Source organism: Notolepis coatsorum (assembly GCF_963971535.1).
Source record: "Notolepis coatsorum genome assembly, chromosome: 7".
Lineage (NCBI taxonomy): Eukaryota > Metazoa > Chordata > Actinopteri > Aulopiformes > Paralepididae > Notolepis > Notolepis coatsorum.
The window spans coordinates 119,302,801-119,329,933 of record NC_140171.1 but is presented as its reverse complement, the minus strand read 5'-3'; the positions used below and the strand labels follow the sequence as shown (position 1 = coordinate 119,329,933).

At 42.8% G+C, this 27,133-nt stretch overlaps 1 protein-coding gene across 3 annotated transcripts in view; it reads left to right on the top strand.

The window, feature by feature from the left end:
- The window catches only part of herc3 (HECT and RLD domain containing E3 ubiquitin protein ligase 3), a 93,431-nt gene that overhangs the window by 14,777 nt on the left and 51,521 nt on the right, over window positions 1-27,133 (top strand). For all 3 annotated transcript variants that reach the window (XM_084319364.1, XM_084319365.1, XM_084319363.1), the window contains exons 3-11: window positions 4,252-4,411; window positions 10,106-10,182; window positions 11,587-11,808; window positions 14,609-14,700; window positions 15,564-15,694; window positions 17,955-18,103; window positions 22,897-22,970; window positions 25,846-25,970; window positions 26,781-26,840. In XM_084319364.1, coding sequence (XP_084175490.1) covers window positions 4,252-4,411; window positions 10,106-10,182; window positions 11,587-11,808; window positions 14,609-14,700; window positions 15,564-15,694; window positions 17,955-18,103; window positions 22,897-22,970; window positions 25,846-25,970; window positions 26,781-26,840 — 1,090 coding nt within the window. The remainder of the gene's footprint in view (window positions 1-4,251; window positions 4,412-10,105; window positions 10,183-11,586; window positions 11,809-14,608; window positions 14,701-15,563; window positions 15,695-17,954; window positions 18,104-22,896; window positions 22,971-25,845; window positions 25,971-26,780; window positions 26,841-27,133) is intronic.

The following is a 27,133-nucleotide window of genomic DNA, read 5'->3' as shown; positions in this document are numbered from 1 at the left end:
TATCAATACAGTCAGGGAATTGTACCCCTCAGTTACAAAGGTGCTTAACACATTCACGGCCAGCCATTAGATGGGCCCCATTCTAGGAAGGCCAGCGTTCCCATAACAAACGTTCATTGTGCATCACGTTTGTAGAGCTAAATCTATATTTTATATTATAGCTATGCATCCAATGTCATTGTCAATTGACAGTATGAACCATCTGTTCAATATGCCATAAAGAAATGATTTTTTAATGTTCCCGTTTTATACCGTGATGAATATGAATGTTATATCGGAATGATCTGGGATAATTCCTGCAAAGCTATTTATAAGGCGCTAATCTAATGACGTTAAATCGATTGGCGTTTCGTCCCTACACAAGCTAGAGTTAAAAATCCAAATGCTTATGATCGGTATTATGTTCCATCATGAATTCATGAAAGGGGGCGGGGGAAGTCGTTTCTGATTATTGATTACCAATAACGGCATTCGTTATTACGTTATTTGAAAGTCCTTGCATTTGATGGCCTTCAGCGCCAGTGCATTATTCAATGGATATAGTTTTAGAATGCCAAACTTGCGAGTCCTAAAACTACCGTAATTTTCTTACTATAAGCCGCGCCTTTCCCCCCCTTTTTTCCGACCCTGCGGCTTATATAGCGGTGCGGCTTATACTGTATGTGACTCGACGTGACCAAACCCGAAAATGTAAAAATCTAAATATTGCTTTTTTGACTGCATTGAAATGTTATTTATCTGTTCCCTTATTTGCTAAACTTAATACAACTTGTAAATTAGTTAATTCTTGTTATTTGTCCGACAGTATTGTGTCCCAATGCTAATTACATATGGTAATTAAACATTAAAACACCTGCGGCTTATAGTCCAGTGCGGCTTATATATGTACACATCATTCAATTTAGCTGCTGCGGCTTATATTCAGGTGCGGCTTATAGTGTGCAAATTACGGTATATTTTATATTATAGCTATGGATCTGTGTTTCCCTTATATGCATTCATTCTAAAAATGATCTAAAAATGTATCTTATCAAGTGAACATATCTTGTATTTGGTACAATAAGTCTATATTGAGTAGAATTATCTTGAATTATCTTTTCCCACTGGCAGATAATTTAGCTTTTTTCAGATTTTGGTCAATTAAAACAAGATTAACATTTTCTTAAAACAAGATTAAATTGACAAATCAAGAAAGAAATAAGCAAAATTATCTGTGGAATAAGATAATTCAAGATAATTCTACTCAATATTGGACTTATTTTGGACAAGATATTTTCACTTGATAAGATTTCTTTTTTTGCAGTGTACAAATGTGCAGCTACCTGGGCCTCCAGAGCACTTCTAGTGTGTGCAGACACACCAAAAATATCCTAGCAAATTCACACGCACATGACTCCATGAACATGAATAACCTATCTCGAACAATTCTAAGGTAGTTTTAAGTTATTTCTCCGCCGGCAGCGTGCGCTAATATGGATTCCGGCGGCACGTGCGCACACACAAATATGGATTCCGGCAGAGTGCGCGCAGCACAGCACCGCTTCTGGTCAACATGCAAAAACAGATTATTTTTTTATCCGTACATTTCCGTTTTGAACAGGAGTATGGTTTGGGGGATTCTGAGTAAATCCCATGAAGGACGAGAAAAAGGCATTTTAGTGTAATCCAGTTATCACGTTGTCATTTTGTGGCTGATTATCTAATCATCCTGAAATCAACGCTAGATTATTGGCGCCCCCCCCCCCCCCCCTGTGGACGGGTGAAACCAGATCTTATGGAAAACGCTAACATCACGACTAATGGCCCTGTCCACTAGGGATGGGTACCGAATTCGGTACTTTTAAAGGTACTTACCGAAACAGGTCGGTACTACCGAGTATCGATTCACGTGAGATACCAAAAAAAGTAAAAAAAAATAAATTTGGCTTTTTTTTTTAAAGGGGAACTATTTTACTATTTCTTTCACTATTTGGGCACTTTTACACAATTCCTGTGAGTCTATGGAACACCTCTGTAATTTTTTTATTTTTTTTATTCATTGCTTTTTATTTCTAATAAAGTACTCAAAAACAGCATTTTTCTACCTCAAGATCTTAAGCCGTTTTGAGCCTGGGCTCCAACCACTGTGTGCAGCTCATCATATACCTGATGCCACACAGCCACATTATCATGCAGCGGTGTCTCTCTGACATCACAAATCAGCACATTTTCAGTGAGGGTGAATATTGTGAGAGGAGAATTGGAAGAATGCGCCAATATGAGAATTAGAGACATAGATCATATTAATATAAGTTCACATAGCTAGGAAACAATGCTAAACACTCAAATGCCATTTATAAGATAGTTCCCCTTTAACCTTCTTTCTTTTCATGTCAACGTTCACACGCACAATATACGCTTACCTAGGATTTGACTTGATTCAACAACAAAGCAGTCGGGGCAATGGCAAGCCGAAAACGGTTAAAAGTGTAGTTATTTGAAGTTTGGATTTTTTTTATACGACTGAGGTAGGTAGATTACATTTTTAGAGACTAAAGTACCGAAAGAAGGTACCGTTGGGTACCGGTATCGATTCACAGGTACCTGTACCGTATCGGTTCAAATGTGAAAGGTACACATCCCTACTGTCCACACATACAGATATTTTTGAAAGCGGGGTATTTACTTCTGCAATCAGGGCTATGGAGACTTTGGAGAGCTCCCTGCAGTCTCCCGTCAGTTCATGTGAGTGTTTTTGTGTTGTTGTTGTTGTTGTTGTTGTTGTTGTTGAGGACGGAGACATTTTCTTTACACCGTTGGTGTGGACAGCATTTCCTTTGAAAACAAAGGAGGAAAACTGTAGAGTGACTTTAATAAACCTTTGTGACTCGTAGCTGCGGTGGCAGGCCGGGATGGGTACGATGCACACGGTCATGGTCATGTACACATGATGCAATGTGTATTAGTGCCACAAATAATTCTCTGTATGGAAATGCTGTTATCACAAAGAGGGCCACATGAAACCAAGCATGAAGGAGATGAGACCAATGGATGGATCTCACTGGAAAGATGAGTTCTGAGTCTGTATCCAGACCAGACGTGATGCCCCAGACCCCTCCCTCACCCACAAGAAGAAAGTAACCTAAAATAGCACCTGACCTCATATGTCTGTGCTATGGTATTTTAATAACCTTAAAAACTTGTGGTATCTTAACCCTTTCACTGCCACACGACAGAAGGTTAGCTTTTTACTATCACACAACCGACGGCGATGCTCAATCATTAGCATCATTAGCTCCGCGGATGCGATGCGGAGCTAATGATGCTAATGATGGAGCATCGCCATCGGTTGTGTGATAGTAAAGGGCTAACCTTCTGTATTGTCACAGTGAAAGGGTTAACCTTATGTCGTATGGCAGTGAAAGGGTTGGTCAGCATGTCCTGTCTGTTGGTTCCCTGGAGAAAATCACATTTATATTTAGGCCCTGTTTAGACGGAAACGCTAGCAGGTGAATCCGCAAAAATATTTTTTCGGATGTGCCTTTTGTTTATACGGCAACAGCGTTTTTACGGGGAGAAACCGCAAAAAAGTGAGACCACCTTCCTGGGTGGAATTCCTAGAAACGATAAACCTTTGCGCTATCTAAACTGTCAAACCGCATAAAACTATGACGAAAGGGTTCTCAAGGCTCTCGTCGCGCGTACTGCTTACATCACAGGCATGCACCAGTAGCCTAGAAGCGTAAACAAAGCATGTCTGATTCTATCCATGGTGATCACCTGAAGGCTACATTGGCAGTACTTTTAAATACACAAGAATCTGTCCCGCGGCTATCGCAACTATTAGTGACTGGAGCCACTGTCTGTGAGTGACTCTGCTTTGGTCCAATCACATTCCCCCACCCACAGTCTGCGAATCAGAGGCAGACTAGGGCGGGTCTTCACAGCACGTCATGTGACATATGCGCCAATCGTGTGACAGCAGGGCTCCGTCGTCTCGAGTCTTTACTGCCTCGTCTGCACGCAGAATTCCATCCCAAAACACTAGTCTAAACGCAACATTAAAAGTGAGACCGCAAGTCGACTTTTGCGGTTTCTGTTCAGACTCTCTCCGTCTAAACATGGCCTTAGACTTTAACCCTTAACAAACATGTTCCACAGATTCAAAGAAGTCATATACATTTTTTTAAATTATATATATATATACTGTACATATTTACGACAGAAATTGTTTACAGCTCTAACCTCCCGTGGTCCTCTGCCTCCCTACAGAGCTGGTGGGGGCTCTGGACACCCAGAAGATTGCGGTGGTGTCCTGTGGCCGGGCCCACTCCGTGGCAGTGAGCGAGCAGGGCCAGGTTTTCGCCTGGGGGGCCGGCGAGGGGGGCCAGCTGGGCCTGGGCACCGCAGAGGAGGCTGTGAGGATCCCCAGGTAACCAGTGTAACACCACAGAGAGCATGGGCTCCCAAACCTGCAGCACAGACCCCTGTTTAGTCTTATCCGAGGGACCCCCAATCTGAGAAGTTAGTTTGTCAGATTATGATTTACAGATGTGAGACATCGTCTCTCGTTGACCATATTCATAAGGCAGCCATTTTGCTCTTATATCATGCTAGCGAAAAGGGTGCATAGGAATCACAACCCGAGCATGGTATAAGAGCAAAATGGCCACTGTGTGAATATGGTTTTAATGTTTTCTTATGGTAATTAATATAGTTAGTTGGTCAGTAGCTTCCAGTCAATTAAATGAAACGTGAAATGAAACTGTTCCTCATCTTCCCACTGCAGCCTCCTCTGTGAACCTCGGGGGTCCCGGGACCCCAATTTGGAAACCACTGCCATGAATCTTTTCTTTTTGCATGCTTGGTCATTCTGCAAGTTCAGTTGTGTACAACTCCATTAGCTGCTTGTGTGACCCGACTGCCGGTGAATGGCTCTTAACCCTTTCACTGCCACACGACAGAAGGTTAACCCTTTACTATCACACTATTAACCGGCTGTTGTGTGGCAGTGAAAGGGTTAACCTTCTGTGAATTATCGCAGTGAAAGGGTTAACCGTTTTGGTAGTGCGGCAGTGAAAGGGTTAAAGGGGAATTCCACCAGAATGTACTTGCAGGCAGTAATCTTTTTTCTCCTGTTGTTTCTCTGAGCTTTGGGCCTACATTGCCACGAGCAAGGACAATCTAATTCTATGAGGTCATCGAATTACATTGCCTGAGACTTTTTATGGACATTTTCCCCACACCGATAGACTGTTTCAAAGTGACAACGAGAACATTGTATGTCCTGTTGCAATGTTTGCTAATGCGATAGTTGACAGGAAATACACTTGGGTCCAAACTGTTCCCTAGCAACAGAATTCCAGTGAAGCCGTCAATAATAAACGTGTCACAAAATTTCACAATTATAGATGGTTGAAGGAACACAATGGGTGGCTCACTGACTACGCTACCTTTAAACTGTCAAATTCATTGGTTAAAAGAGTTAAAGCTGGTCTATACGATTGTGGAGCGAGTTCCAATTTGAAAATCAACAGCTTATGAACCCCAGCTCTCCCTTCAGTCCTCCCTCTGAGTGAAACAGGGAAGCCCCTCCCCAGCGTTATAGATGAAAGGAAAAGAACATCCGCCCCTGAAACAAAACGAACAAAGTAATTACATGTCCAAGAGAAACTCCACGACCATCGCATCACTTTCCAGGTCTGGCTTTAGCTGCCATCGCTGAAAGGTTGTGCCGATGGTCACGCTGGTCTCAGCCCTGTCTTGATCCAGCTGCTTTTTTGTTGTGGCCTTTTCAAAAGCCGTCTTCTTTTTATCATTTTCTTTTTAGCTTCTTATGCAGTGGAAGCTGCTGGAGGTGGAAGTGGAGCTTGAAACTTGTTTGAAACTCCTGAACCTATTTTTAGAGGAGAATGGTACAATCGATTTTTTTGGATTCCTTCTTGATTCCTCTTATATTTCAGTGGGCTGTCGGGATGCTAATAGCATTTCAACAAATATAACAAAAAGTGTTTTTGGTTACAATCGTATAGAGCAGCTTTGAGATGTGTGATGTCGTCATGATGTTTTAAAGTCGATTATGTTGTAATTCCCCTTTTAACCGGTGCAGATGGGGACAGGGAGAAGCACTGTAGGCCGTGTCTGTGCTGCTTGTCCTTTATAGTCCGGTCACACAAGCAGCTAATGGAGTTGTAGACAACTGAACGTTCAGGATGACCAAGCATGTACAAAGAAAGAGACATACTGACATACCTCCATTGTAACGCCACAAAAGGAAAGTGTTTTGACGTCATAGACCGGATAGGTTCACAGAATCACGACATCACAACCGTCGGGGCATAAAGACGGTGCACATCATATACCGTAGACTAGACTATAAAGTAATGACACGAGACCGTTGCTGATACTATGATACTGTATCATTATGACCTCATAAAAATCCATAAAGTCAACCATGTCTTTGCGACACCACAGGTCAGGATACATTGGTGATCGCACAGAGAAAAGTCATCGATGTGACACACCACATGTCTGTCTGTTTGTCACACCACAAACTGCCATTGCCATTAACTCATTGACTGCCATGCTGGAAATGGGATATGGCTATGTGCTGCCACGCATTAAACCAATGGGGTCGGTCACCTTGTTTGCAGGGCTATAACTATATTCTTTTTTTTTATCCCCTTTTTCTCCCCATTTTCTATTTTTCTCTCATCCCAATTTCATATATCCAATTCTTCCCTCCCCTGTCTTCAATGTTGCTAGACTATGCCTCCCACAGGTCGGTTGTAGTGAGGACAGAAGCCTTGCATCACGTGTCCTCTCCGCGTGAATACTTTACCCAACGCAGTTGTGTTTCCGCGTCTCTGATTGGCCCACGCGTTTCTGGTCATGTGACATGTGCGCCAATCGTGGGACCGCAAGTTTCTACACTGGTTAAGCTAAGGCGCTCGCCATGAATGCGGAGACGCTGGGCTCGCCTGTTCGAGCCCAGCGCTCCACATTGCTTTCAGTTTAGCTGGTCGTTCATACTAATACACATTGGCCGTATTAGGGGGTGGGAAACTGATGGGTGGGGATCGGGCGTTGTGGACAGCGACTCCTACAGGTCGGTTGGTGCGCCTGCGCAGTAGAATCAGGAAGTGTCGGGGGCAGCGTGAGCCTCCCACGCGTTACTCCTCGCCACTGAGAGATCGAGCTGCGCAGGTGAAAAGATGCGACTGCTGTTACCTCAAGTACCGGAGGGGACTTGTGCTATGTATGACTTAGTCCACATTGCAGCCGGCTTGTGGGAGGCAAGAAACAGCGTTCGTGACAGGGGAGGGTTGAATTGGATGATACGAAATTGGGATGGGAGAAAATATAGAAAAATGGGAGAAAAAGTGGATAAAAAAAAAGCTTAGGCGCTCGTTCGAAGTTGGTTAAGGTTAGAGTTTGTCTTAGAGCATGGCGATAGAACGCCTGCCCTTCTTTCGACGGTTAAGCTTAGGCACTCTTTCGCAGTTGGTTAAGGTTAGAGTTTGTCTTAGAGCATGGCGATAGAACCCCAGGTAGTTTGCAGGCTGTTAGACCCGGAAATAGGCGCAGAACTTGCTGTCCCACGATTGGCGCACATGTCACATGACCTGGCCAATCGGAGCGCAAAACGGGAACGCGGAAACACGGAAACACAACTGCGTTGGGGAAAGCATACACGCGTCCCCTCCGGTACACGAGGAGGCAGCCTGTCGCATCTTTTCGCCGCAGCAGCTCGAACTCTGTGTCGAGGAGTAATGCGTGGGAGGCTCACGCTGCCCCCGTCACTTCCTGCTTCCGTCGCACCGGCGTCACCAAACTGACCTGTAGGAGTCGCTGTCCACAACGTCAAATCCCCACCCCCCGGCTTTCTTACCCTCTAACACTTGCCAATTGTGTTAGTATGAACGACCGGCCAGCCGGTAGCAACGCTGGGCTCGAACCCAGCATCTCCTGTGTTAGAGGCGAGCGCCTTGCCCACTGCGCCAATCAGCCGCACCGGCTATAACTATATTCTATATTATAGCTATGGATGCAATACTATACTCGAGTGTCTATCGTTCAAGATGTGGAAAAGAAATAATTTTTCCATCCATGCATTCCCGTTTTATACCGTGGTGAATATAAGTATGGTTTATAGAGCGGTTTAGGGTAATTCCTAGGAGGCTAGTAATAGCCCGATATGTGTTATATTAAATCCATTCGCGTTTCGTCCCTACACAGGCTACACTTAAAAATTCAAATGCATATGATCGGTATTATGTTCCATCATGAATGCATGAAAGGGGGGGGTCGTTTCTGATGAATTGATTGTCAATAACGGCATTCGTTAGTACAACCCCATACACTGATCAGGGCGATGGCTATGAAAACAAGGCATAATCAAGCTGAAATTTACGTTAAATTGCTCTTACCTGTGTCCGGTGGGATTCCAAGAAGAATATTCCAATTATTTGATTGCCATCTGGTACATCGTATGTCCATTTGGCTCACGACATAACCCACCACAGCATAATGAATCGGGGGTCCCGAAACCTATTCAATGTGAGCGGGTAAAGCCATTGCTCCAGGTTACTAGAAATGTCCACCCGGAGGAATTTCATCGACGCACAGCCCCATACAGAGTCTCAAAGGAAGTGCAACATCGGCCGCATACCACCAGGCGGCGGTATTGAACTTTTGTGATCTCAGACTCATTCCCTATGGTAACACAGGCTGCCTGGATGGATAACGAATGGAAATAGCGAATAAAATAAATAACGATCAAATAACGTATATATACGTGGTTGGCATTCAACGATTGGCGGACAAACACGTATATAATCGTTGTTGGCAGGCAACATATCAATATTTATAATTTATTGTCTTTATGTTTTCTTCTTAATTTTGTGAATTGTGGAACACAATTCTGTTATCTGACCATTTAGTCCAATATGATGATTTTTTATAATATTGATATAGAAAAAAAGTCATCCTTAACTCATTCTGCGCCAACGTTTAATACGCAAGAGGGCGCTAGAACGCCACTGCTTTAATCAATGGGGGGACTGCGAGATTTGCGAGTGCTTAAAAATATATCTTAAATTATAGCTATGGGTCTAATACACCTGTCGATTATCAGTGAGTTGCTTCCAGTCAAGATGTACAAAACGGATAGTTTTTTCATCCGTACATTTCCGTTTTATACCGTTTTGAATATGAATAGTTTTGGTGATTCGTAGTAATCCCAGGAAAAGACGCGATAATAGCCCTTTAGTGGAATACACTAAACACGAAATTTTTCGCCTGATTATCGAATCATCCTGAAATCAACGCTAGATCATCGTTATTATCCTTCCTCATGCAAGAAGGAAAAGGGCCTCGTAGCGCGAGGCTCCCCCAGTCCCCTCCTGCACCCAACGGCACATAGCCACACACAGACAGCCGCGATCGTGGTAGAAAGAAATTTCAGATCAATGCAAGATTTTATATATAGAGTCCTTACCTGGTATCTGATGTAATGTAATGTAAATAATCCAATTATCTGATCGCCATTCCAAATACTGCTCGTGGAGGTCCGTCCCACATTACCGAGCGTTACACATGGGCGGGCGGGGTTACTGTTCCATGCCATCGTTGTATAGGCCTACCTTGCCTGAGTATTTAAACCCCGCCCGCACGCCTCGGATCGTCCCAGAAAATAAACTACACCATTTATAATAGGGTGCAATACCAGCTGGAAGGCGTAGGCGGCGGTATTTGCCCTTTTGCGAGCTCAGACCCATTCCCAATGATAACATCAGGCTGGATGGATGAAAATGAATGGATATCGCTAATAAAAGAAATAACGATTAAAACCCGACTATACTCGTGATTGGCGCTGAATGGTCGGCGAGTTAACCCGACTATTATCGGGTCTGGCGTTGAATCGGGTCTGGCGTTGAATGAGTTAATATGATATACTGTATGTGTGTGTATGTATATATATCCCCCCCATATTGCCTGGCCCTAATTTTTTGTGAATATTGCTTCCTGTCAGTCAAGGTTTCGTTGCCGCAGCGCACCCAATAAATACCCACAAAGCCATATTGTGAATGTTCTTCCCTCACAACGTGTTTCTTGTTTTGTACAGATTGATTAAAAAGCTGTGTGAACACCGCATCTCTCAAGTCATGTGTGGCAACCAGCACTGCGTCGCACTTTCCAGAGGTGTGAAAAACACTACTCTCTACAGCACACTGTCAGGCCACTGTACACACTAACTGTACGTTCAGATACACAAAGGGCAATATCGCCTTGCTTTAATCTCATCGGTTTGACAGCTGATAGCTAGCTAGACTTGTTACGTACTTTTAACTTCTATTTTTACTTATCTATTTATTTTTATCTAGCACACTCTCAGGAGCAGAACAGGAACAAGCATTTCATATAAAAGTATTCTGTATTTTTGTATGACAACTAATAAAGAAACTAACTAAACTAGACTGGCGTGGAGAGTCGAGACTGCTAGTGTGTTTGGTCTCGACAGTGGCATTGTTGTCATTTACAAAAACTAGACTATTTCTAAATGTAACCTAATCAATATCTATATGCCACAGAGCATTCATAGCAGTTCATTTCATATTCATTGTTAAGATATACCTATTTCTCCATCTTGCCTGGCGAATTTCTCGTTCAAGTTGAAATATTTTCCACTCGAGCGAACACGCCACCTAGAGCGAACATGCCGTCTAGTGTGAACATGCCACTTAGAGTGAACATGCCAACTAGAGTGAACACGCCACCTACAGCGAACATGCCGCCTAGAGCATGCATTCGTGCCGCCACTCTAAATTTGGCTTTGCGTTGTTTTTGAACGTACCATAAGGGCTCTCGCATAGTCTAGAAGTACAGGCCGCATACACTATGCAGACTGTCCTTCGCCTTTCATAGTCCAGGTGTACCACCTCTTTGATACACCAATCTCGTCGTATTGCACTCCCAATGTCCGGTACGTGAGAAGAAACATTTTTGTTTTGGGTGGACATGCCTATTAGGACATAATATGCTGAGGTCCACCATTGCATTATTTTAGTTGGAGTGGACCCCCAGTGGAGTCCAGTCTGTGTTTGGTACACATGGACTATGACTGACTCTAGTCAGCCTACTAGGTCAAGGCCACTGTCTACAGGAATCATTTGGCAGGTGATGTAGATGATGGGCAATTTGATCAACAATCGGCTGTGAAAATGGAAACGCCCCCTGGTTCAAGACATTTCATTATACACTGTAGCTATCAATATGCAATTTATATTATTTTACATTACTACAAAAGCAGCACTTTCATAGGATTATCTGCTGATAATGACAACATCAATTATATTTCAGGGGAGTTTTAGTTTGATATCGTACCACATTTCCCATTAACATGCAGTCCAATATGATGAACTTCAATTGGATTATTAAACATGTGATTGTCCATAACTAATCCGATATCATGATATATATCGGTATAAAGAAAAAGTCCTTCTGAATACATTATAGTTCGTTTTCCCATGTAGCTCTAGTTAGTACAGTAGCTGCAGGTTAACTTTGGGACTTAACATGGTCACGTGTCCTTCCTCTCCATCCCAGATGGCCAGCTGTTCACGTGGGGCCAGAACGCCAGCGGTCAGCTGGGTCTGGGAAAGGGGGAGCCCGGCACGTTGACCCCCCAGCCCCTCAAGTCTCTGTCGGGGATCCCCCTGGCGCAGATCACGGCCGGCGGAGACCACAGCTTTGCACTGTCCTTGTCCGGAGCCGTGTTCGGCTGGGGGAGAAACAGCGCCGGGCAGCTGGGACTCAACGATGACCAAGGTACAGTGGTACATTTCAGACACTGATGGGTGGGACTAGAAACACACCAATACCACATTTATTTATTATATTTTTTATTATATTTATTTTTGGGCTTTTCTGTATTTTTCACCCATCCCAATTTAGTGGTTATGCCAATTCCCTTCCTGGTCGTTGCACGCTGTCGGCCTGGGGAGGGTGTAGAACTACCACATGCCTCCTCCGATACATGTGGAGTCGCCAGCCGCTTCTTTTCACCCGACAGCGAGGAGTTTCACTGGGGGAACATAACGCGTGCAGAGGTTCACCCCCCCCCCTGGCAATTTACTGGCAATTCAAAGGCTACTACAGTTACGGTTAAAGAATTCAGATAACTGATGATCATGGGTCTCGGCTACTGGGACCAGAGCTCCGATCAATACAAGATAAAAGCTTCTCAATTTCAAATACATTCACAGGATCTACAACCCGCCTGAGAGAATTAGCCATTTCAAGAATGATGCATCTCCATTCTGTCTCTGGTGCGAAATTGAGTTAGGAGATTTGATGATACATGATTTGGGTTTGTTCAAAGCTGGCACAATGGTGGTCAGAAATAGAAAATATTCTTAAAGGGGCAGGTCATCCAAAACAAATCCCCCCCCTTACCTGGAATGCTATCTATCCATCCAGATAGCTTCGGTGTGATTCTCCTAGTTTTGGACATATCTGCTGTAGAGATTTGTGGTAGATAAAACTTCCCCCACCTCTCTTTGATCTCCCTCACCCATCTTCGCTTCCTACTAGGGCTGCAACGATTAGTCGACATAATCGACGATGTCGATTATAAAAAAATCGTCGATGTCGATTATAAAAAAATCGTCGACGAGGAATTGTTGCGTCGATTAGTCATAAAAAAATAAATAAAAATATTATAATTTTTTTTATTTTTTGCACTACCTATCTTTGTGAAAGTGGCTTCTCAGCTCTAGTCCAGCCAGCTGAAGACTTCTTAGCTTAACATAACAGACCGACAGTAAGTTTGGGGGAACTAATGGGATAACTCGGGATGTTGTTTGGTCCTTGTTTTGGAGTCTCAAAGCAACTCTGAGGTCATGCTCAATGTCCAATCTGTTCCTCTGCTCTGTCTTCAGCTGGCTGGACCAGAGCTGAGAAGCCACTTTCACAAAGATATGTAGTGCAAAAAATAAAAAAAATAAAAATTTTTTTTTGTTTTTTTTATATAATTGTTTTTCGATTAGTCGACTAATCGAAAAAATTATCGACAGATTAGTCGACTACCAAAATAGTCATTAGTTGCAGCCCTACTTCCTACCCTCATCCATAACCCCAATAAACCCTCCCCCACCTTTCCCCAAAATGTCATGACATGGTATGAAGATGTTTCTCATTCAGTGGGGGTTCTCTCATTTCCGGGTTTCTTAGCTAGTCACCTCGTGTGAGAGTCATCCAGCCATTCTCTGACTATTTTTGTATTGATACTTTGACTGAGTTAATAAATTGTATTAACCGGATCTCTTCTGACTGAGTAAGTTATTCAGCTTCGGCCACATTCCACCACAATTGTCTGCCGTCACTCCAATACAATGGAGCTGAATGTCACTCGATTTGTGGCGCTCAAAGCACCAAAAGAAAATTACATTTGAAAAACTCAAAAGCAGTGTCTCTTTCTAGAAATTATGACCCAGTCACTCAAGATAATCCATAGACCTTGTTGTGAGCAGTTTCATTTCGGAACTACTTTCTACAGAAGTACAGCCCCTTAATAATGAAGGGTGGGTGTAGTTCGGTAGAAAAATAGGTCCTACATGAAACTGCTCCATTGTATTGGAGTTATGGCAGACTTCTACAGCTGATGTCTCCAATACTAGGGAATCTCTCCGCAACTAGGTGAATCACATCAAAACTATCTGGATGGATAGATGGCACTCTGGGTGAGGGGGAAGCTATTGTATTTTCTTTTTTAATTTCGGGTGAACTGCCCCTTTTAAAGAAATTCTCATGACATTTTCCTATCTCCTTCTATAGCCCTCCATGGTAATTTCATCTGATATTCACCTCATTAGGAATAGCACATTTCTTTAGTCTACGGATGACGGCAGTCAGGAAGGTCATAGCATCAAAGTGGATCAGATCCACTCCTGTCCGAGCTCCGGGAGGGTCATCAAAGAGAAGCAGGCTATTCTCGGTCCTCGCTCCACAATGGTGGAACGAACTTCCCACCACAGTTAGGACAGCCGAAACCCCACCAATCTTTCGCCGTCGACTAAAAACACACCTCTTCAATCAATATCTGAAATGGAAAAAAACTACAAAAAACAAACAAACACTAACCTTCTTATTGTCTTATACTGTACTATCATGTACTCTTCCTACTATACTATGTCTTTACTACTATGCACTCAACACTGCAGCACCCAAGTTTCAGCACTGTTTGATGAACATTGTTACTGCTGACTTGTCGTACAGAACTTGTAAGTCGCTTTGGATAAAAGCGTCAGCTAAATGACAACATGTCAAATGTAAATGGGAGAGTGCAAAGGAGCTTAGTTCATGCCTGCCATCAGAAAATATCACGTCTGAAAGGTAGCTCACAATTAATTCAGAATCCATTAACATGCAATATGATGAACTTCGATTGGATTATTAAACATGTGATTTTCCATAACTAATCAGATATCACGATATACTGTATCAGTATAAAGAAAAAGTCCTTCTGAATACATTATAGTTCGTTTTGTTTTTCATATAGCTCTCCTAGTTAGTACAGTAGCTGCAGGTTAACTTTAACAATTAACACACGCTGTGCTCCCTCCACCAGACCGCGCTGTCCCCTGCCACATTAAGTTCCTGCGATCTCAAAAAGTGGTTTACATCAGCTGCGGGGATGAACACACGGCCGCCCTGACGAAGGTATATACAACCACTCTCCTCCTGCCAGTGTTGTAGGACTCGAGTCAGAGTCCTGGAATGATTTTCAGGACTCGTGACTCGACTTGGACTTGGGCACTGATGACTCAGACATGGACTTGGACTCGCGCATTGACTGCATTCGGACTCAGAAGGTACAGGCGAGGACTTGGGACTTGTTAATTGATAAATACAATTAATAAAGTAATTTTTTTATAAATTATTTTGTAATATGCCCTAATCATTTGGCATAAGATATTGATGGCTATATTAATACCGTAACACAATTAAATGTTTTGCAAATGTTCAACCTACATGTGATTTCACGTCGATACCCTCATGTTCAGTACTTACTGTAAGATGCCTAAAGAGACGCCCCGAATTGTGCGCTTTGCTTACCACAGATTTTACATCAAATTCCAGCACTGCTAGATGTTCCATATGTAAACAAACTATTGAAGAGAAGACCGGGACAACCTCAAACTTCAACAGACATCTGTGGAGTGGACACAACCTTGATGACTTGGACTCGGACTAGGGTAATGGGGACTCGACTCGGACTCTTCTTTGGTGACTCAGACTTGGACTCGAACACTGGGGACTCGAGACTTGACTCGGACTCGAGATTTAGTGACTCGACTACAACACTGCCTCCTGCACGCGAACGCCTCACTCGCCACCGACCCTCTGTAACACAAATACAATTCCAGGCACATTCCAGCGAGCCTGGATGACTCACGTTGTTCGGTCAGGTCCTAGGACACTTGCCGTATTCTTTTGTCTAACCGCAAAGCTATGCTAAGAATTTCTAACTGAAAAAACTACGACCAAAAACAATAATCCTTGCTGCGTTGTGTGCCTGGCAGGATGGTGGCTTGTTTACATTCGGGGACGGCTCGCGGGGTCAGCTGGGCCATGACTCCACCAATAAGGAACCTTTACCCAGACGAGTGCTGGAGCTGATGGGGAGTGAGGTGTCCCAGATCGCCTGTGGCAGGTACCGCTGTGGGGCCCAGTACGGCCGTGCAAGGCCCTCATCAGGATGAGTCATTGTTGATTCTAATGTTGTGTTTTTTAAAACGTCTTTAAAATATAAGAGTAGTGGCTCTTCTCTTGAACTGGCTACAGATATTTTTTTGGTGTCACCTGGACTCACAACCGGAGCAAATGCCGCCTTCATCATTAAAACATCTAACATTAGTTAGTAGTTTGGGTCAAAAGGCTAAAATACAGACACATTTTCAAAATAATGAGGACACTGGTCAAGTTACTTTCACCTCCTTCAAATTACCTATCATTCAATGTCATGAATGCCGCTCCACTGGGAGGAATATTTGTTATCTTCTGTAAAAAAAATCACACTCAAATGCAGACCATCTCTTACCAGCAGGGAATTTACCATATTTCTTTTTTTTATCCACTTTTTCTCCCCATTTAAAATGTTTTCTCCCATCCCAATTTCGTATTTCCAAATCTTCCCTCCCCTGTCTTGAACGTTGCTAGACTATGCCCACCACTGGTCGGCATTGGTGAGGATAGAAGCCTTGCATCACGTGTCCCCTCCGGTACACGAGGAGGCAGCCTGTCGCATCTTTTCACCGCAGCAGCTCGAACTCTCAGTGGCGAGGAGTAACGCGTGGGAGGCTCACGCTGCCCCCGATACTTCTGTTTCCGCCGCACCGGCGTCATCCAACCGACCTGTAGGAGTCGCTGTCCACAACGTCCAATCCCCACCCAACGGCTTTCCCACCCTCTAACACTGCCAATTGTGTTAGTATGACGGCCGGCCAAGCCGGTAGCAACGCCGAGAGCTGGGCTCGATACCAGCATATCCTGCGTTAGTGGCGAGCGCCTTGCCCACTGCGTCACTCAGCCGCCCCGGAATTTACTATATTTCATAAAGCTTTCTTAAAGCTGAAGCTTCGTTAGTAGCCTGCATGTGTGGCCTCCAGTGGACACCATGTTGATTTGTTTCTCATCATAATAATAATACAACTTTATTTGTATAGCACCTTTCATACAGAAACTGCAGCTCAAAGTGCTTCATCATAGACAAGACATAACAATTTATGCAAGCATGACTGTGACCATTCAAAATCCTATCACAGATAATCCATTTAGCAATACAGAAATTATAAATAGAATATTAGAATATCTTTATTGTCAAGTAAACTTTTACACATACCTGAAACATGCCCTCTGCATTTAACCCATCCTAACTCATTAGGAGCAGTGGGCAGCCAGCAGCCCAGCTCTCATCTATTCACAACCAGCAGCCCGAACTGACACGATGACGAGCAGGCAGCCTGCATTATTGGCCGGGTGGAAACCTCTGTGCCTCAGGCTTGTACTGTATATCTGACAAACAAGCCAGCATCATGGCACCATGTTAAATGTATCAGCTTATGTTCAATTAACACCCATGTGGTTGTCATGGGTGATGATGATAAACAATATAAATATAGGTATATCAATTTATTTAAACGGAACCAGCTTTCCTCTGATTAGTAGGTACTCACCAAGGTTGGTTTGCCCCCTCCAGCTTATTGGTAAGCTACCTCCTTATATCACAACATTGTTGGAATGTAATTGTAGAACCTATGTGACCTGTTCTAGTGACTGGCTAGTTCTTAAATTAACATGCCAACTTTTTGGGAAATTATTTGCCGTCTTCCCCAGAGTCAGACAAGAAGATAGGCACCCATCTCATCTCTGTGCGTGCAGTACAGAGATAGATAGAGAGAGAGACCTGCAGCGCGCTAGCTATGTAGCTTACACAATGACAGGAAGTGGATACGGAGCATTAGCCTGCCATCAAACGTAACAAAATACACCTTCTTGCTCACCTCAAATAGATAAGGTTCTGGTAAGTTTGTCCAGAATGTATTCAAACCTTCCTCCTTACAAAGTCGTCCATGAGTAGCAGTCGCACTTCTGTAGGTCAGTGCCTCAGTGCCTTAATGAGTACAAAAGGTTTGAAATGAAATGAAATGGACAAACTCTTCCACATTATACTGGCACAATGCTGCAGTGAAGAAGAGAATCTTTGAATTTCTTTTGTGTGGCATACAGTAAGGTCAATCAATATTGTGCTGTTATTTGAGGTCTATATCACCCACTTCTTTCTTTCTTTCTTTCTTTCTTTCTTTCTTTCTTTCTTTCTTTCTTTCTTTCTTTCTTTCTTTCTTTCTTTCTTTCTTTCTTTCTTTCTTTCTTTCTTTCTTTTCTTTCTTTCTCACCTCTCTCTGACCCGTCAGGCATCACACGCTGGCGTTCGTGCCTTCCTCCGGTATGATGTACGCGTTTGGCTGCAACACCCACGGTCAGTTGGGTGTAGGAATGCGGGGAGATTCCAAAAGCCCATTTCCCATCAAGAGCAGCCACCTCCCAGGAAGTCTTATTGCAGGTGATCAGACGAATCATTGCCATCTCTCTCGGCTTGTTGCAGGGTTGAATGACGAGACTCCGGAGTCTAACAACGATCAGTGCATCCCTAATTGATCTATCTCAAACCTGCCCTCTTTCAACAGTTGTGATTGGAGGATCAGGAAAAGAGGCGGGTCTGAGATAGGTCAATTAACTGTTAAAGACTTTTTTTTTTAAACAAACCCTGCCCTCTTTTCTTGATCCTCCAATCACAACTATTGCTGCAGGGTTTTTCTTTTATCAGGTTCACAAAACGAAGTTCTCAATACACCAGGTTAGCTGTCTTGGGGGCGATGCCCGCCTAAAACAATATGTTGGTATGTGGGAGAATTTTCCCAATATTAAAATCTGACACCAAGAGGGTAACATAATCAAAAACAAAGCTATTTGATTTTCTGCATTCGTTGCTTGCAGAAGCATATTTTTTAATCTCTAATTGCTTTCATAATCCATGAAATGGGTTATATACCTCAGTCACTTTTGTCTAATTTACCCCAAATTAATGGTCTAACTTTTTATATTTAGCCAAAGTAATGCTTAATGTTGAGGATCTAGAATCGGCATCAGGATGAGTGGATTATTTAATCTTGAAACATCATTGAGAACGAGCTTCAAAATGCAGAGTACAATAAATACAAAGACAATACAGAATGCTAGTAGTAATACTAATACTAATGCATTGGGTTCAATGCTACAGTAGCACCAGATTTTCAAATCAAACGCAGCAAAATGCTCTGAGCGTCTTGTGACCGTCATTGAATTGTACGTTTGCAGAATGTGACTCGGTAGAGTTGAGACGATACAGCAGAGCACAGTGGTGGAAGAAGTACACAGTTCCTTTACTTAAGTACAAGTAGAAATACCCAGATAGTCATCCATTCAAATTCTACTTAAGTAAAAGTAGAGAAGTATTTTCTATTGAATGTACTTAAGTATCTAAAGTAAAAGTACACATTCTACATGACGTTTGTGTATTCCAGTTCAAACCTCGATCCATTGACCTCTATACTATAGGTTATGTTAAAGTGGTATGTGGTACAGTTATGCGGCTCTGATTAAAGGTTATGTTAAAGTGGTATGTGGTACAGTTATGCGGCTCTGATTAAAGGTTATGTTAAAGTGGTATGTGGTATGTGGTCCAGTTATGCTGCTCTGATTACAGTACGTCCTCTTGAAAGTGACTGGCTTCAAATGTGAAAGCATGTCATTTTCATCCATTTTTGCCATGTTTTCTATGCAAAATCTTTTTTTCCCAAAGTAACTAGTAACTGATGGGTTCAAATATTTCCTTTGAAATGTAGTGGAGTAAAAGTATGAAGTTCCCTAAAATGAAAATACTTGAAATTATACTTAAGTACTAGGGGTGTAAAGGTACACGTATCCGTACCGAACCGAACCGTTTCAGTGTGTACCGTACCCAGTGATGTACCTGAACGCGTTCAATGAACGATCGTTCGTGAACACGTTCGTATTTTGGGCGAACGTGAACTGAACAGGTGTTTTTTCCGCTAGATGAACGTAATTGAGAACGCGTTCATTCTCAGCACTGTATAACGGCGTTCAAAAGTGCGTTCATTCTCAGCACTATATTATAACGGCGTTCAAAAGTGTGCCAGATTTCATATGCCTTTCAGCCGAAAACCCAGTTAAAACACACCGTATACAGGCTTTAAAATAATGCGGAAAACCACCCATTCTGGCAACCGCTCTGGGCGGAGCTTCGGGGAGTCTGGTAGTAGAGCAGCAGCACTCGCACTTTCAGAAGGCGCTGCACTCGCTCAGAGTCAGACTCTACAACGTCGGTGTATGAGCATTTAAAAGAGTTTTAGTTAAAGTCAGTAAATGTTTTGCACTTTGAATATTGAACTTTGAGGTACAACCTTAGTTTCATACCTCAGCCTGGTTCCTACCTCGTGTTGTGTTAGTACAGAGTTATGTCGGGATTGTCGGCACATGTTTATATGTTTGCACAATGACTACTTTCACTTTTGGTACTTTAAGTATATTTAGATTATTATACTTAATAAAGACCATTCAAGCAGCACGTTTTTCCTCATGTTTTTGAAAATATACTGTAGAGATGAAAGCTGCAGTTGCTACTAGTGTGGACTGAATGGGCGGCAGCAAAGCGTTATGGAAATGCCAGTATTCTGTGGTTCTATTATGGGTTGTGGCAAATGCAATACATTTGACAAATAATAGCTCACAGCAACGTATTGAAAAAAGAACTATAAACTATAAATGTGTTCATTTTTGAAACCATGAAGTTTAGTTCAAAACTAGTTCATTTTAAAATTTGTGAACTGTGAACTGAACTAGTTCATGTAGAAAGTGAACTTTCCCAACACTGACCGTACCGAACGGCTGTGTAGTGTACCGAACGAATACAATGGTATGTTAACCACTAACGACCGCCCACCGGGGGGCGTCTATGCTTTCCACAACAAATTCGTGTTTCCGCGTTCGAGTTTTGCGCTCTGATTGGCCATGCGCGTTTCTGGTCATGTGACATGTGCGCCAATCGTGGGACGGCAAGTTCTGCGCCTATTTCCGGGTCTAACAGCCTGCAAACTACCTAACGCCTAGTTTAGTTAAGCTTAGGCGACTCTTTATTTTTTTTCTTTTTTAACTTCATTTTTTTAGCATTTATCGCTTTTTCTGGTCAAGCATGACCGACAGAAACAGGTTGAATAGGATGTAGAGTAGGGGAAGACACTCTGAGAAAATACGGCGAGTCCGGGAATCGAACTTGTGTACCCCAGATCCGTGACGAGCACGGTTGTCCCCGACGCCGAAATAGCGCCGAGATACGCGGTGAGCTACGGGAGCTCGCCTTAGGCGACTCTTTCACAGTTGGTTAAGGTTAGAGTTTGGAATCAGGGCAGGTGTTCTATCGCCATGCTCTAAGACAAACTCTAACCTTAACCAACTTCGAAAGAGCGCCTAAGCTTAACCATCCAAAAACGTGCGGTCCCACGATTGGGCGTACATGTCACATGACCAGAAACGCGCGTGGCCAATCAGAGACGCGGAAACACGAATTTGTTGTGGAAAGTATTCAGGCCACCGGGGGCTGTTTTTTTCACAATCTAATATAATAATAATAATAATAATAATATATATATATATATTTTTTTACAAGTCTATTATTAATTTCAATATAGAATATTCGTTGACAGCCCTACAAGTACAATTAGTTACTGCACACTACATCACCCCTGAGTGGAACATGGAAAGCCAAACTTTCCCCCACTGTAACGAAAACCTGTACCGAACCGTGGCTTCAAAACCGAGGTACGTACCAAACCGTGGTTTTTGTGTACCGTTACACCCCTAATAAGTACAGTACTTGAGTAAAAGTGCTTAGTTACTTTCCACCACTGGTGAGGTGTCAGTGAGGCAGAATGAGATTGCTGCTTTTGGAGCATTCCAGGCAACAATAAATGATACACACTGCATAAAAGAATCCTCAGCTGTCACACATCAGTTCTCTCTATAAGGCAGTATGTTCCCTGGAGAACGTGGGAAGAACTCTGTCAATTATTTACATACTATGAGGAGGGAAGGATCACATTCAGCACGCATGTTGAATGTCCCTATAGGGAATCCTCAACTCAAAGGAAGAATTGTGGGAAATGCCTTGCAGCCGGATAGCTTTCTACTGAACGCACAGAGAGGAAATTGGTATCTACTTACGGTCTTCTCCTAAGTCAGACAAGAAGATGGATACCAATTTCCTCTCTGTGCGTTCAGTAAAAAGCTATCCAGCTGCTAGCCTATCTTAGTACAAATGAATGGAAGCGGATACGGACCACTAGCCTAGCCGTTGGCCAAAAACACCTCTCCCAGAGTTTTAAGCTAGGCTAGCGTGCTGTATCCGCTTCCTTTTGAAAATAGTTAGCAATGGTTACTGGCAGCCATACTGGAAGAAATAGAACTACACAAACATTCCATGCAAGATTGAATGCATATCTTACTAACATGAATAATGTTGGTAAGATATAATTTTTGAAATAAAGCATTACAAGGCGGCTGGTAGCGCAGCGGACTAAGCGCTTGCCTACCACCGCAGAGACTCTGGGATCGAATCCAGCTGTCAGCGGTACCTCCGGCTTGGTCAGTCGTCCCTACTAACACAATTGGCAGTGTTAGCGGGTGGGAAGCCGGTGGGGTATGTATCCTGGTCGTTGTAAACAGCGACTCCTACTGGTCGGTCGGGGCGCCTGTTCAGCAGGGAAAGGAACTGGGGGAGGGTAGTGTGATCCTCCCACGCGTTACACCCCTCCAGTGAGAGTCCTCGCTGTCAGGTGAAAGGAAGTGGCTGGCTGACTCCACATGTATCGGAGGAGACATGTTATAGTCTTCAACCCTCCCTAGGCCGGCAAGTGGGGGGGAAATGCGCGCAATGACCAGGAAGGGAATTGGCATAACAACTAAATTGGGATGGGAGAAAAATACGGAAAAAGGGGGAGAAAAAAAAGAAATAAAGCATTACAATTAAATATCTAGTGAACTAAAGACCATAGCAAGGATCTGTAATTAAAAAACAACTAATCTGATGACTGGAACAAAATAGACTTACAGTATATACTTACAGTATAAAAACTATTTACCTATATCAAACCCTGCCCTCTTTTCGTGACCCTCCAATCATAATGGTTGAGGGAAGCAACAGTTGTGATTGGAGGATCAAGAAAAGAGGGCAGGGTTTCAGTCAATTCTGCCCTCTCACCTGCAGTATACTAAATCCTGTTCCCTTTTGTGTCGCTGTAGAACCACAACATTACACCATCACCAAAATCAACTGTGGAGGAGACCATAACTTTGTATTGTACTCTGATGACCAGGTGAGTGATTCTACAAATGTAGCTTTTTCCTTTTCTTAAAGGTCTCATATTGTAGTAATCTTCAACAAGTGAAATAGGTCTTTGAGATCCCCTAAACATGTCTTTCAAGTGTTTTGCTGAAAATAAACTAAAAACCCACTCAGATTATGCATTCTAGCAGCCTCTATACCCCTCTGTTTCAGTCCTCTTCTCAACAGGCTGTTTTTGTGCCTGTAACGAGCAAGCCACCTTGATCGTACAAATATAATAATTATCGTACATCTAGCAATGCTGTACGAGCCTGTACCGTCAAACGAAATTCAGATCAAACTAGGCATTTAGTTTTTCCACAATATGGGACCTTTAAGGAGTTATGCTGTTGTCTGATTAATGACGTTATATTATATCGTATTGGATCTGCAAAGTTGTTTTACTTTGAATGTTTTAATTGAAAAGCATGTGCTATAAAAAAAGATTCTTCTATCCGCTGACAGTCTATGTAAAACATTATTGACAATAAATTCTCAGTTTCAGTTTCTATTTTGATTAGAGTGTAGTGAAAGTGAATTGAACCTATTCTATCCAATAAGATTTACCCTACTCATTCTATCACTAGTCTCTATCCTCTCCTGTGGATCCTGTATTTCTCTGTTCGGCCACACAGGGGCAGTGGTGCCTCAGCTTTTGCCTGGTCTTGTGTTTCAAAAGCCACAGAGCTTGTGTGCATGTCTGCTATGGACATCCTGCAGATTGCCAGGATGTGAACTGATAATAACACATTAATGTACGCACATTCTGTCCCTAGAAATGTCATATTTAGTCGTCAGACGAGGCCTATATCTGAGGGAAGGAGCGCTACCCAAACTGAATGGCCTTGCACTGTCCAGAGTGGAACTACCACGGCAAACATGGAGCTTTAACAATACACACATTTTCACATTCCATACCAATTTAGATTTTGATGTCTCGATTTGATTTGATTTTCAATTCTTTAAATGTTACTTGTCCTTTCGGACAAGTTATGTATTTTGTAGGTTTTTATTGATTTTTGTCCGGTAGAGAGAGAGAGAGAGAGAGGAGGAATGGGAGATAGAGCGGGGAAGACATTCGGCAAAGAACACCGGGTCCGGGAGTCAAACCCGGATCGACCGTGTAGCAGTAGTGCGGTGCGCGGCCGTGCGGCACTCGTGCTTTACCTCTCTTCTCGACCGAAGGCTGCCTTTCTGTCATCTTCTACAAGTTACCAAAGATGTTTCAAAATAACTGAAGAAACCATGGCTCCCTCCTCCCTCTCAACACGAGCTGAAACTACTGTTTGGGCTTGAGGGAGATGGGGCGGAGTGCACCTCTGTGAAGGAAGGGTGCGCTGCATTTACAACACAAGACAAAATGAGAGCAACAGGTCAATACAGTTTTACATTTCAATACACTTAAATACATTTTTGTAGGGGGATTTTCAATTCTATATTGAGATGGAGATCTGTATTGAGAGCAGGGTGGGACAGAGGTTCTCAAAGTCGGGCCTGGGGAGATAGCTTATGATAATTTCAAGTTTTGTTTTATTTGTCACATATAAGGTACATGTACATTATAGTGAAATGCTTGGTTCTGTATGAGCCTCCTAAGATTGTGCTTCATACAGTAAAAAAGAGTAAAGACCAACACTATACAAAAAAAACGAAATGTACAAAATGCAAAAAGAATTGAGCAAAATGCATCAAAATCAATAATATTGTATTCAGTAGAGCTTAGCACAATGAGAGAATGTATAGGAATGACTATTCTGTTCATAGGTTTCACTCTCCTCTATTATCTCCACACCTACACAGAAGTCTGGATTACATCATATCTAGCCACACATGTCTTATGTCATACTGGACAGGCTCCAGTATGTTCAGAACTCAGCTGCCAGGGTTCTCACTCACACCAAGCCCTGGCAGCACATCACCCCCACCCTCATCCACCTCCACTGGCTCCCAGTCAAGTTCCACATCACCTTCAAACTCCTGCTCCTCACCTACAAGTCCCTCCATGCCCTCGCCCCCCGATACCTGTCTGATCTCCTCCACCAGCACACTCCATCCCCGAACCTACGATCCTCTGATCTAGGTCTCCTCTCCATCCCTCGCACCAGGTTACGGATTTTTGGGGACAGAGCCTTCAGTGTGGCGTCCCCTACCCTCTGGAACTCTCCCCCCCCCCCAGAAATCTGCAACGCCCCAACCCTGGACAGTGGACACCTTCAAATCTGCTCTAAAAACACACCTTCACCAAGGCTTTTCCCCATCAATTAGTTTAGATTAGATTAGGTCCATTATCCCTTACCTTCCCTCATCCCCTTTTTCCCCCCTATTTCCCTAGCCCTATTTTTTGTCCTGATTGTGAAGCGACCTTGGGTTCTATGAAAGGCGCTATATAAATTTGATCTATTATTATTATTATTATTATTATTATTATTATTATTATTATTATCAAATGGGGTCCCTGGGATGATATGAAAAATCTTTAGAACCAGTGTCTTAGGAAACCAAAGTAACAGGTGTTAAATCTCCTGGACTGTCCTCCTAAGAGGTGGCTTGATCAGTGATGGATAGGATACGCTTGTGAAATCTCTGAACCTTAAATGGATTGCATTCATATAGTGCTTTTATCCAAAGCACTTTACATCACATTCACTCCATTCACTCACATATTCACATACAAATTGGCAAGGTGCCAATCTGCTCATCGATTAGGCAGCAGTTTTAAGTTTCTTGCTCAAAGACACTTCAACACGCTGCCTGGAAGGAGCCGGGAACCGAACCGGGAACCTTCAGATTACCAGACGAGCCCACTACCTCCTGAGCCACTGTCGCCCCAACCTTCCCGTTAATGCAGTGTTGTCTCCTCCCTACAGAGTTCTGTCCCTCCGGAAGACTTCAGAGTGACCAACATCAGCAAAGGCATCTCTCAGATCAACTATGACAGTTTAAACTCGTGGAGGATAAAGCTCATAGACAACACAGACTCCAGCATCACAAAGTAAGTCAGTGATTTATTTGTGGAAGCACTGAAAGATTTTGGTGTTATATTTTAGAAGACTTGACGTGCTAGTTGTAGAATCTTTGAAGTTTGAGGATTAGTGTTAGATTTGTTCTGTTTATATTTGTTTACATTAGGATATGTAGGCTAATGTCAACATATTGCCCCCCCCCTACCTGACTGATCTCCTTCTTCCCTACCGCCCCACTCGTTCCCTCCGGTCCTCCTCCACTGCCTCCCTCACTGTCCCGACATCCAAGCTTAAAAACTTTGGAGATCGGGCCTTCTCTCGTACTGCACCCGACTCTGGAACTCCCTCCCCCAGTCCATCAGAGACTCTCCTACACTCTCCACCTTCAAAGCTCGCCTCAAAACCCACCTGTTCTCCCTTGCCTTCAACCCCCCCCACCCATAAACCCCTCCCCCCCTCCAACCTGATTGATGTCTGTCTCCAGTATTTTTTGTGCTATCATGCTGTCTTCCCTGTTCCCCCCATGGTCTCACGTTCCTTTTGTTTTGTTTCTTTGTTGTTTCTTTGTTTTTGTTTCTTTGCTTTTGTTTCTTTGTTTGTACTTTTGCTCCCGACTATTGTCAGCGACTTCGGGTTATTGAGAAGCGCTATATAAATTAAATGAATTATTATTATTATTATTATTATTATTATTATTATTATTATTATTATTATTATTATTATTATTATTATTATTATTATTATTATTATTATTATTATTATTATATAAGGTACATTATAGTGAAATGCTTGGTTCTGTATGAGCTTAACATGCATGTTGGGTCCCACTCTGTTTCCAGTGACGTCATACTCCTGCTGTCCTCTGCAGCCTGTTGGAACGCCAGCTTCCTGGACCAAAGGTGAGACTTCAAAAAAGAGAAAAGACAGAAAGACGAAGAAAGCCTGTCCTTGTAGTCCCTCCAGACGGCACATGTTCTGGTTAGTGAGATATTAGTTATTGTTTGGGGTCTGAGGAGACTCCCAGGTCACAATAGATATTATTGAATTGAATAGATTATTCTTTTTATTATTATTATTATTATTTTGAACATCAAACGAATAATAAGAAAACAAATACACACACAAAAAAGAATAACTAATATAATATAATAAAATTAACAGTAAACTATACTGTTATATATAAAGCAAATTC